Raw genomic sequence first — 12,807 nt, forward strand, 5'->3', positions numbered from 1 at the left:
CTCTTTTCTGTCTCAGGGGTCAGTATTCTTTCCTGACCAGGAAAGTGACAGACCACCAAACTGCAGAGCACAGTACGGTGGGCAGAACTGCAATCAGCCGTTACCTGATGGGATCCAGAAGGCAGGCTCTTTACTAGACCCTCTGTGTCGGAGGGGGACTTCCGTGGAGCCTGCTTAACCGGTGACACACTCTCTGATGTACTGCAGCTGATGAGTTGGCAATTTGGAGAACAAATGTAAACAGAAAAAAAAATTAAAATAAATGGGAAAAAAATATAGAAATGCAAGTGATGGCAAGGTGAAGCAGCAGATAAAACAAAACACAACAGAACAATGAGTATCAAAATGATCACAGATCTTGAGACTATTTCTTATCCCTGACACTGTTTCTTAGAAGTTGATGAACCTACTTAAGGGTAAGTACAGAAACTGTGTAGTGCAACTTCTTTGCCCCACTTTGCAATCACACTATCTGCTGAATGGGACTCTGCCTATAATGCTCATTTATCCTTTTGCTGCTCTGTGTTTTTCCCCTGCTATCACTCCTCCTCTGGGATGTTTAAAGGAGCAAGCTAAGCCTTTGTAATAGCAACAAGGCAAACCTTTGCTGAATGTATTCCAAAAATTACAGATCCACATCCAGGCTTGTAGTCTTGGCTCAACTCATTCCTTTCATTCCTTAGTTCCCCATATTTAGTTTCCCTACTAATACAACCAAAGAAAACCCAGGAAGTCATGAATGATAAGAAACTGTGGAATGCCACATCACACAGGCTGAACTTTTTCAGGGCTCTGGGGATCTTTCACAATAAACATTATCTCATAAATAAATAAGGGAAAGTGAATGGCAGGAGGTACCTCATTAGGGATTCTCTAATGGTACATGTCAGCTTAAATCCTTGTTAACGCATTTTTAAAGAAAATCTTAGGAGTTTGGGAAGGTTCACATTCTAGTGTGATTATAACTAAGACTAAAGCAAACTGTGTTCTGTGAACTGCGTCTTCTCTGAATCAGGAAGCTCTAAGCTCTATATCCCAAACCAAAATGGTCTGAGTATCTAACACAAAGAGGGTCTCAGCCACCAATAACAATTCATGTATGAAAGAACACTAAAACACACACATACACAAAGTCATTCTACGTGAGGAATATATATATATATATATATATATATATATATATATATATATATATATATATATATATTCAGGTGATCATAAAACCTCTGAGAAACCTGACAGCCCAATTTCACTGGGATGGTACACTCAACAAGTTGCCAATGCAAACATAAGACATATTTGTGGACAAACCATAATAGCTGTTGTGTTAGCACAGAGCTAGCTGGTTAGTTGTCAACAAGGGAGATGGGCTGAATACATACACATGAATGTTAACAGCAACGGGCAATGTGATTAGTTACCATGTGTCTAGTGGGATTGGAAGAGGACCCCAGCCCTGTTACAGTCCCAGTGTGTCGTCTATGTCAGCTTTTCTTAAGAAGTAGAAGATAAGCAGGATCTGATCCCGGCACACCAAGGTGGAAAAAGCAGGGCAAGGGGAAAAAAAATCATAGTAAGAAGAAAAGCAGCATTCACGATGCCATGCAGGACTCTATGGCATACTCTTTTGCTCCTTTATTAACCCCAAAGCAAGAACTACACACTGGCATGTCACCACCCTGGATTAGTCTCTCATGTTGGGTATAACACTTGGGTTATATTTCATCATAAAGCACTCACTATGCCAAGGTATAGATACAGTCAGCAGAAAAGAAGCATTCCAAGCAAACAAGATCTGAATTTGAACACTCAAACTGGCTAAAACACAGCACTCCTAAAAACCAGAGCAGCAGAGCCCGGGTTCCCACCATCCACCAGCAAGGGGGTTTGGGGCAAGCAACCCCCTCACAGTCCTTTAGGGCTGGTAAGGTGAGCCCGCGCACAGGGGACCCGGCTCGTGTGACAGCCTGAATCCGGCCTCTGCTGAGTCTTACCCCATGAGTTCTACATAGCTTACATGGCTAGGTGTCCCACTGGAGAGGGGGAGAAAGAAGGTTCTTCAGTTAGACACACCTTTTGCTCCGAGGTGTTTTTCGAGAAGCCATACACAAGAAGAAAAATCTACTTTTCTTTATTGCTGGTATATTTTGCTGTCCAACTCTTATTACCCCAGTCTGGATGAATAGAGCCATGCATTCGAGAATGATCAAAGCAATAAAACTGCTTACAAAACTATGAAAAGGAAAAGCCCTCATCATCACATCAGCTGGAGTCATTTATTAGCACAACTCTGTGACTAGAGTTTTCTATTTACCTAACTGAAAAGAAGAACCTTGTGAGATTATGACCAAGAGATTCAAATGACAGTCCTAGTGGGAGAGTGATGTGTGTGGTTTCATGATATGGTACTGTCACGCAGAGCCCACATTGCTGCGTGGTTCACTGCACAAACCCATGGCAGGTGTTCGGAAGTGGGGAGTAGTGCACGGCCCATGTTCACCAGCAGGTCACCGATTTCTGCTGGCCTGCACCAGCACACCTCTGAAGGACAGACTCCCCCGATCCCGATGTGAAAGTAGCTAATTCTTCACCATTCTTTTTGCACAAAAAAATATAGAAGTTTTTGGATTCTTTCCCCCACCTCCTCCCCCACAAATGGTGTTTCTTACCCAGTATAATCCCTTTTAGAGTTTCTCCTTCTATAGAGGACAGCCAGGATCATGCTGATGAGCAGAGTGAGACCTAGCACCACAGCAGTAACTATACCCACCACCACCCAAACTGGAAACACGGGCAAGATCTCTAGAGAGAAAGAACAAAATTGTTTTAAGGTACTTTGCTACCAAGAGAGGAAGTGGGATTTTATTAAATTAATAAGCAAGTGCTTTAGGAGTGACCACTTCGTCTTTTATTGTCCACATTATGAGCTCCCACTGTCTAACCGATATTGTACAAATGTTAACCGATACAGAATAAGCTACAGAGCTAATAAGGATCTCTATACACTCAATCCCTCCCACTCAAGGCTCTGAACTCAAAGCAATTCCAGGGGTGTGAATTTACCTCAATTTGCTCTCTGGCAAAGCAGACTTTGTCTCAAAGTGAGACACCAGAAGCTGCATTTCCTCCTTATTTTCCAGAAAAGGGAAGAAAAAACTGTACTGCAAGTGTTAGAACTTTCTCTTGGAGAATATCAAAGCAGTATTAATCTTATTCTCCACTGCCCATCCCATCCAACCATAGTGAACTAGGTCCTTCTTCTAATTAATACTGAAAAATTAACACTCCTAAAATTGGATCAGTGGGCTCCAGGTATACAAATGAAGAAACTAGCTACTACAGCTGGATAAACAGGGCCCCCCCCTGCCCCACCAAGCTCTGGCATATTTTGGGGAGCCACGGGTACATGAAACAGGGAGCGTAACTGTATCGCAAACACAATAGGAAATGTAACTCTGTTCTCCAACTAAATCTGAGATAAAGGAGACTGTGTCACCTTTGCCAAAATACTCAAGGAAGTACCTTTCTCTACAACATAGAGCCTAATGTGTCCTGGCTGCACAACAATGTCAGGAGGGTTTTTGACATCACAAATATAGGTGCCATTGTGTATAAACTGCATATTCTCTATGTTGATTGATGCATCTTTCTTGTCGAGGTCTCCAGCCCAGCTGATTCTGTCCTTAAATGGTGGGTAATTCCCAGGATACACTTGTCCTTGGGAGTAGTGGAAAAACTGCAATTAGAAAAAAAAGAACGTATGAGCTTTTCTCAAAGGCAGATGCTCTAAACTCTTAACAGGCATGCAGCACAAGGTTTTTTCAAAAAGACTTCATGTAGAAAGAAATACAACTTCATATGACAAATAAGCTATGGAATCAAAGCCAGACCAAAGTTTAGAAATCACAGGATTCAGTCCTCTTTCAGTTAAAGAGATAAACTCATCTATCATCTCAAATCTTGTCAATATGCCACTGATGTAGTGATTACTGCCCATTTTTCATACGTAAGGAAAAAAAGACTCAAAGAAGCCATCTGCCCAAGGTCACTACAATAGGTAGATCCAAGGTCAAAGTCAGGACTATCTAACTCTTCAGAGCCAGTGACAACATCATGATTGAGCCTGTGAATCCAAAGGTTTCAGTCTGAATTCATAAAACTTACCATTTAGTTATACAAAGACGTGAAGAAAGCAAAGCCTAATTATCACAGATCAGTTACTCTGAGAGGCTTTTTCCCTCTTACATATTGGTTTCCTAGGGGTACACATGTGAGAGGAAGCCCAGACACCCCAATGTTCTTGCTTCTCTTCGAAGATTCAGCCTTTAGCTCACTTTCCTCATACTTGCTTTTAGCAAAGGAACTCATTTCTCGAAGAAACCCGCTCAAGCCCAGCACCTTGAGCCCAGCACCTTGAAAGCTAGGGAAGGCCTAGTCAGTGGGGATCTAGCCTGAGACTTGGCTTCAATCCAAGTCACTTTGCAGGAGGCTTCACACCTTTCTTTTAATTCACAGGTGAGGTCATAGTGGACCAGGGTAGAAATGGGCATTAGTCAACCACAAGCTCTGTGGTCAAGCAAACAACATTTTCAGAACCTCTGAGCACAGCGAAACCTCTGTGCGTTCTTGTCCATTCCTCTGATTTAAGGACCGTTGATATTTTGGTAACTCCTCAACCCCTCTCTCCATCTGTGGTGGTTCCCTGAGCTCTGAATCCTCACCCGGCAGCCTACTCCAGCCTACTCACTTTATATAACTCAATGGCCCCACCTCCAAGTTTGTCACCTTCTCCTGTAAACGTCACCTTCCACCTGTGTGTCCCATCTCAACTGGTGGATTACTCCAGTCTCCTGAACCATGAATCCTGGAATAATCCTTGATTCCTCTACTTTCCTTCCCACCCAGTTAACCTACTAACCCTGTCAGTTCTACCTCTTAAGTTTCTCTCTTCTCTCTATTGAAGTTCCTCCACTGATAATACCTCATTTCATGCTCTAATCATATTGGACTGTGGCCTCTTAACTGGCCTTAACCTCCTCTAAACCCACCCTCCGTGATGCTAAATGATCACTGGAAAATATTAGTAATAACAATTATATTATTATCACTACAATTTATCAATCATACACGCTGTGTGTAATATAACCTACATGCTTGTTAAGAATAGCAAACATTCTTAATTCCTGGGCTAGGAAAAGGGGTGGAAAAGAAATGGGAGCAGATAGGGAGGAGAGGACCACAAAACTCCCACAAGACTCAAGATTTTAAAACCAAAAAAAAAAAAAAAAAGATTTTAAAACCAGGTCCTTAGACAAACACAACTACCCAAAAAGAACTAGCAAAGAAGGTAAACAGAGGGGAGAGAAGATGAGTTCCAGTTTATTTTTTAAAGATTTTATTTATTCATTCATGAGAGACAGAGAGAGAGGCGCAGAGACACAGGCAGAGGGAGAAACAGGCTCCACACAAGGATCCCAATGTGGGACTCGATCCTTGGACTCCAGGACCACGCCCTGAGCCAAAGGCAGACACTCAACCGCTGAGCCACCCAAGTGCCCCGAGTTCCAGTTTAGACATGGGGACCTTGATTCCACAGACCAGAAAAGCCATCTAAGGTATGTATGTCAGACTTGAATTTTCCTGGAAATCTGTAAACATTCAAAGCATCCTGCTCATCTTATTAAATGTGTTCTGACACTTCCAAGTATAAGATCTTATATCAATAGCTAAGCATTCTGGAATTACCTGTAATCAATTTGGTGGGTTAAGTATAAATTGATTAGCTAAAAATGCTAATCAAAAATATAGCATGTTCTTTAGGTATATAAATTTGCCTCAACCTACTTGATAAGAATGTTTTGAGCACAAATGCAGCCAACTATTTGAGAGAAAGTTATTACCACTGGGTGTCTTCCTGGTGATGTTTGATTTTCTGTGAACTGCCTGCCTGCCTCCCTTCCTTCCTTCTCAGGCATAACACCCAAGGCCTATTCCTTTTTTTAATGTAAATCCTGGGGGACACAGGTCCACTCAAGAATTAGGAAACCAGGTATATATATTCCAATCCAGTGCAACAGAGATTTTCTTTTGGAGACTATTTCAACAGAAAACATATAACTTTAATGAGACATCACATATGAAAACGAAGCTACTTAGGCTAAACATAAAACTGGTTTTATTCCAGGGACTATAGTCATCTATACACACTCCAAGTTCTCCCAAAGGAGACTCCCCAGAAATCATGATCTAGAGATAATGGGCAGGTAGTCAACTCTATTCTGTCAGGAAAGAATCAAGGAGAAATTCTAAGCACAAAGGCTCTCTGAGCCGAGGGGGGGGGGGGGGAGCGGGGACGGACGACACTCAAAACCTCCACAGATTGGGCAGCCCGGGTGGCTCAGCGGTTTAGCGCTGCCTTCAGCCCAGGGCGTGATCCTGGAGACCCGGGATCGAGTCCCAAGTCAGGCTCCCTGCATGGAGCCTGCTTCTCCCTCTGCCTGTGTCTCTGCCTTCCTGTCTCACAAATAAAATCTTAAAACAAAAAACAAAAAAAACTTCCACAGATGAATAGCAGCTTCTAAAGTTTCTAGACCATGCATTCTCCACAGAGGTGACATCTCTCACAGTGGGGGCAAATACTGGCTCTAAGGGCACGGAAGAATAAGAAAAAAATCTTCCTCTTTATACATAAAGCAGAGATGTAACAGTATATATGTAGTCTTAAAATTTCTAGAAAGGGGACAGAAATTAGGAAAGTATGTTTCAAAAAGACTCCTTAAAAAGGTGATAATGAATAGAAAGATTGGGAAATATTGCTTTGGGATGCTGGGGTGGCTCAGTGGTTGGGCGTCTGCCTTTGGCTCAGAGCATGATCCTGGGGTACGGGATCAAGTTCCGCATGGACTCCCTGCATGGAGCCTGCTTCTCCCTCTGCCTGTGTCTCTGCCTCTCTCTTTCTCTTAGTGTCTGTCTCTCATGAATAAATAAATAAATCTTAAAAAAAAAAGAGAGAGAGAAACATTGCTTTAATCAATCTCTAAAGCCTAGAGACAGTAAACATTATTAACAAATTTTCCCATCTGAGAGATAAAGAATACATAAGGGAAGTAACAGTAACTAGAGGGCAACAAAACAGGGTTTGAACAAGTCCAGTCTGTATGGTGTGATCTTGGCTAGATCATGACCCTCTTGAGTGGTTTCCCACTCCCCCTCCCCAATCTGTAGTGGGGAACACACTTGTTCCTGTGCAGGTGAGGAGGTGATATGACAGAGGTATGCAAGGGAACTGCATCCAGATGATGGTCAACCATGTAACTCATCATCATGCAAAAGAATCTATCTTAAAGTGGCCGACTATCCCTGCCGAGTGCTGACACCCTGAAACGTGAAACACTGCTAAAGCACGTACCCATACATAAAGGATGGTCAACATGCAGTTCTCTCTCTCCCACTGCCCCACTCCCTGCTTCCACTCTCTCCCTCTCTCTCTCAAATAAATAAATAAAATCTTTAAAAAAGAGAGAGAGAGAAATGCTGAACTTAATTTTTCCCGGAGAGCTTGGGACAAGAGAAGGACCTTAAAATCTATGTGTCAACACACTTGTTTGGGAAGTGAACCACCAGAAGAACGGATGCTCATTACACCTGGGCAGCACAGAGCCCTGGGAACCCAGAGGGAGGCTCAGCAGGAGGAAGCAAGCATTCCTACCGACACAGTGGTGTCGGTCCCCTCTGGCTGGAAGCTCCAGGAGACCGAGGTCAATGTGCCTGTAGTGTTAGTAGACTTGAACTTGCACGTCAGCTTCCCTTGCGTCCCATTTGCCACGAAGATTTCTTTTGGGGTATACACCTCCAAGCCTGATGCATCAGTGGTCACTGGAGAGGGAGAAACAAGGAAAGCAGATTTAGGATTTAGCATAAATACTATGGTGCAATTTATCAGAGAAGACAACAGAGATAATGAGAAAGTTATGTGATATATACAGATTATCTGTTGCCATTGCATCCTATACATTTTTGGAAGAATATTCCACAGCCAGGTACTTCTTGTAAACAGGATAAACTGCTGACGGTCTGGGATTTTGTTTTCGTTTCTCAGTAAGAAGATATTTTCACCAGTTCAGCTATACCTAATGTTTTTCTTTTAAATTAAATTATTTCTTTTAAATTATGTTTTCTTCATGAGAGACTCCTAACTCTGGGAAACAAACAAGGGGTAGTGGAAAGGGAGGTGGGCAGGGGGCTGGGGTGACTGGCTGACAGGCACTGAGGGGGGCACTTGACAGGATGAGCACTGGGTAATATGGTATATGTTGGCAAATTGAACTCCAATAAAAAAAAGTTATGTTTTCTTCATTTAAATTTTCTTTTAAATTTCTTTATTTCTTAGAGTAGTTTTAGGGTTACAGAAACACTGAGCAGGAAGCAGAGGGTTCCCATAGATTACCTCTATCCCCACCCACCCTCACTCCCACCCCTGCCCCGTTTCACCTATTAGTAACATCTTTTGTTACTGTAACACTTTTGTTATAGTTGATGAGTCAATACTGTTACATTATTTTTTACTAAAGCTCATCTTTTTTTTTTAAGCTCATCATTTACATTAGGGTTCACTCCCTGTTACACATTTCATGGGTTTTGACAATGCATAATAACATGTATTATAGGAAAACACAGAATCATCTCACTGTTCTCAACATCCCCCCGTTCCTTCCACCTATTCATTCCTCTCCTCCCTCCCCTGAACCCCCAGTAACCGCTGATCTTTTTACTGTTTCTTTATGTTTGCCTTTTCCAGATCATTATGTAGTTGGAATCATACAGCAAATGTAGCCTTTTCAGATTAGCTTCTATCACTTAGCAATATTTGTTTCCTCTATGTCATTTTATAGCAAGACAATTCATTTCTTTTTATTGCTGAATAATATCCATTTTATGGATATTCACCTCTTGAAGGACATCTCGGTTGTTTCCTTGATGATCTATTTTTAATAATGTAGAGGCCCTAATTTCTTCACTTCTTTAAGTAGTTCTCATATTTTACTGTTAAATTCAACTGCTATCACATTGAACTTTTTCTCATCTTTCGTATTTAATGCAATTAAAACTATTCTCTCTCTCTCTTTTTTAAAGGTTTTATTGATTTATTCATGAGAGACACACACAGAGAGGCAGAGACATAGACAGAGAGAGAAGCAGGCTCCATGTAGGAAGCCTGATGTGAGACTCGATCCCAGGTCTCCAGGATTATGCCATGAGCTGAAGGGGGAGATGCTTAACCACTGAGCCACCCTGCTGTCTCTACAATTAAAATTATGCTAGATAAGGTATCACTTCATGTAAAGCCACGTTTAAGGGTGCCTGGGTGGCTCAGTCATTAAGGGTCAGACACTTGATTTCGGCTCAGGTTATAATCTCCAGGTCTTGGGACTGAGTGCCTCCACCCTTGGACTCTGCGATCAGTGGGGAGTCTGCTTGAGATTCTCTTTCCTTCTCCCTCTGCCCCTCCTCCTTCTCTGAAATAAATAATTAAAGAAAATTAAAGTCAAAAAAAAAAAAAAAGAAAATTAAAGTCATGTTTATTATTTAACTGATCCTTTTCCTATAAGGGATTTAAGGAACATGCACAACATATTTTGTTTTCCTTAGTGAAATCGTATCTACTATTACATTTCAGCATGCTTGATACATATGCATTCAAGAACTAGCTGACCACCCTGTGGTCACTTCACTTCACCCATTGAATTTATTCAGTTAGTCTAAGCCCAGAAATAGTCATTAAAATGTCTATCACTTAGAATATAAAAATAGGTCCTTTTTTCAAATCTGTAGTCAGAGGCAACTACAAGAATTTTAAGGATTGCTGATAAAATCAAATAGTCTTCACTCAAAAGACATTTTTATGGATTCAATGAAAATTAGAAAGAAAAATATTTAGCCTAAAAATGAAATGAATTAAAGCTAATATAGAGAAGCTTATCTTCCAAATAAGATATTTTTTAAAGAAATAGTTTGCAAAGAATCCAGATCTACAGTGTTCTAATTATTCTTAGAATGTAACAGATGAGCAGAATAAGGAAGGGTACTGTCACCCGGGACTGATGATCATATTAAGAATTTTTTCTTCCTGAGGTCTTAACCGTGACTCCAGGCCAAGGAGAACAAGAGTACTCCCCCAGTCCTCCCAACCATCTTCCAAATGTTTATTCTCAGAACACAATGGGCACTTTTGGCTATTCTTTTAAATAAACTGATGGCCACACTGCATCAAGCAGATTTTTTTTCTGCTAAAGAGGGTGGATTATTATTATAGAGAACAATGGATTATTATTTGTGGCCCAAACCTCAAAACAAGCCCTTCTTTCAAACAAGAAGCAAACAAAAGACGTTCCTTGCTATTGTGGGTAGGCAGAAAAGCAGCCCCAAGGCATCTGAGTTCAAAATGAAGGACAAAGCACAAGACCAGGCGATCTGACTAGCTTAACTACAGGAAGCAGCATTGGCTTATAACCCTTATTTACTGTGTGATTTTTTTTTTTTAAGATTTTATTTATTTATTCATGAGAGACACAGAGGGAGAGAGAGAGGCAGAGACACAGGCAGAGGGAGAAGCAGGCTCCATGCAGGGAGCCTGACATGGGACTCGATTCCGGGACCCCAGTATCACACCCTGGGCGGAAGGCGGTGCTAAACCACTGAGCCCCCCGGGGCTGCCCTACTGTGTGATTTTGACTAGTTTTCTCCACAGTGGTGGACACTGAGGGGAAGCCGGTCTGCAAAGTCAATAAATAAGTCTCCTCAAAGGTTTTCTTAAACCAGATTCCTGCCTCAAGGCTGGCTAGCAAAATCTGACACCTGAGAGGTTATTTCAAGATGGAACTAGCCCATGTGTCCAAGTTCACTAAATTTTGACCAAAAAATACTAACCAAATCCCTAGATGGCTTTTAGACAATCTATCTGAGAAAGACTTAATTATACCAGAGCTGGTTAATGGACAAGTGGCTTTAAAAAAAAAAAAAAAAAAAGTCACTCTTTGACTAATTAGGACATGCAGCTCTAATAGCCAGGATTGCGAATTCCAACTCCCATCAATCAGCAGTTCCAAAAAATAAATAAGTAAATAAAATGCTCCATACATAGCTAGTTAACATCCTCTTGTCCCTGGCTCTCTTTCTTGCCAGCACTACTGTTGTCCTAGTCTTGGAGATCCCATTGGTCTTAAAATGAACCTTTCAAAGCCCTGGTCTCTTTGTTTATCTTCTCTTCCATTATATTAACCTCAGGCCTATCCCAGCCACCCATTCCCAAACATACCCTAGGCCAGGGCTTCTCAACCTTGGCACTACTAACCACTGGGTTGGATTGTTCTCTGTTCAGGGGCTGTCCTATGCATTACAGGATATTTAGTATAATCCCTGGCCTCTACTAGATGTCAGTGGCATCTTCTCCCCTTGCCGCTGTGGCAACCAATAATGTCTCCCAATACTGAAACATGAGAACCATGGCCCCAGGCCCTATTATTAATACCAGCAACCCCTCTACCATCTCAGGCTTCTCCACGCTCTGCCACCTCTTGGCTTTTCAGAGCATTTCCTCCAATACCCTGAACTTTGTTGATCCTTCAGCCACATCAGAACCTAATATCCATCAACCCTCCAGTCTCTTTACTGTCTCATGCTCAGCACATCATTTGTCCTCCTCAAACTGGTTCCACGGTGCATGACTGGATTCATTCCCTGGCATGTGCCATCAGCTCCCTTGCCTCTCCCCTCAATGTACTCTCCTGGCGAGACCTCAGCCCAATCCTCTACCCATCCTGCATCTCCACCAAGGCAGCAAAGCACACAATCCCCCCAACTGGTTTCCCCTGAAGTTCATGACCATCAACTTCAAAGGGGGTTCCTAATAATGCCTACCAATCCTTCCCCCTTTCCCTATTCCATCTACTTGTCACTCCTCTCCAGGGCAGCCCCTCCTCTGTACACAGGACCTCCCTCATCTTTTCTTGGCTAAGGATGTTAATCCAGCAGTTCTCTCTCTTTCTCTTGAATTTTTCACTCTCTACTGACTTACTACCATCAGCCATATAAATACCTATATTTATATCCCAGCTTTAGGGGAACAAATCTTGACCCTGTATCTTCCCACAGCTATGGCCATTTTGTCCCTTCTATTTTACAAATCTTGAAAGAATAGTCTACACTCACTGTGCCCAATTTCTCTCCTCCCATATTCTCTTGAATAAACCCAATTCAGGCTTTTATTTCCAGTACTCCACTAAAACTCTTCTTGTTAAAGAATCTAATGACTCCATGTGGCTAAATCTACAGTTAATTCTCAAACTTCACCTTACTGACCTACCTGCAACACCGGACAGTTGATCACTCCTACTTGGAACACTTTCCCCCCCGTTTGACTTCTGAAACATCACTCTTTGGTTCTCTTATCTCATAGCCTGCTCCTTTCCTAGTTCTCCTGAGCTCTGTTGGAGAGTTCCAGATCCTCCCGTTGACCTATCTCTTCTCTTGGTGACTTCATCTAGTTTCAAGGCTGTAATTAGTTCCTGAATGCTGATGGCCCTTGTACATACACACACACACACACACATCTACCAACTTCACTTGGATCTAACTGGCATCTCAAATTCATTATGTCCAAATTGAATTCCTGATTCCCACCCTCAAACCCACCATTCCATGGCCTCTTCCATTTCAGTAAGTGGCAACACACCAGCCTTTCAGTGGCTGAGCCTTCTTGACACCTCTCTTTCTCATGATTTATCTCCATGCTGTCATAAAACATGTTGT

The 12,807-nt window shown here is 42.0% G+C and overlaps 1 protein-coding gene across 1 annotated transcript in view; it reads right to left on the reverse strand.

Annotated features, from left to right (window-relative positions):
* MPZL1 (myelin protein zero like 1) overlaps nucleotides 1-12,807 on the reverse strand; it is a 71,206-nt gene that overhangs the window by 13,428 nt on the left and 44,971 nt on the right. The window contains exons 3-6 of the mRNA XM_025429661.3: nucleotides 7,709-7,875; nucleotides 3,523-3,736; nucleotides 2,670-2,802; nucleotides 105-207 (exon numbers count right to left, since the gene is read on the reverse strand). Of these exons, the coding sequence (XP_025285446.3) occupies nucleotides 105-207; nucleotides 2,670-2,802; nucleotides 3,523-3,736; nucleotides 7,709-7,875 (617 nt within the window). The remainder of the gene's footprint in view (nucleotides 1-104; nucleotides 208-2,669; nucleotides 2,803-3,522; nucleotides 3,737-7,708; nucleotides 7,876-12,807) is intronic.

Source organism: Canis lupus, chromosome 7 (genome assembly GCF_003254725.2).
Source record: "Canis lupus dingo isolate Sandy chromosome 7, ASM325472v2, whole genome shotgun sequence".
NCBI lineage: Eukaryota > Metazoa > Chordata > Mammalia > Carnivora > Canidae > Canis > Canis lupus.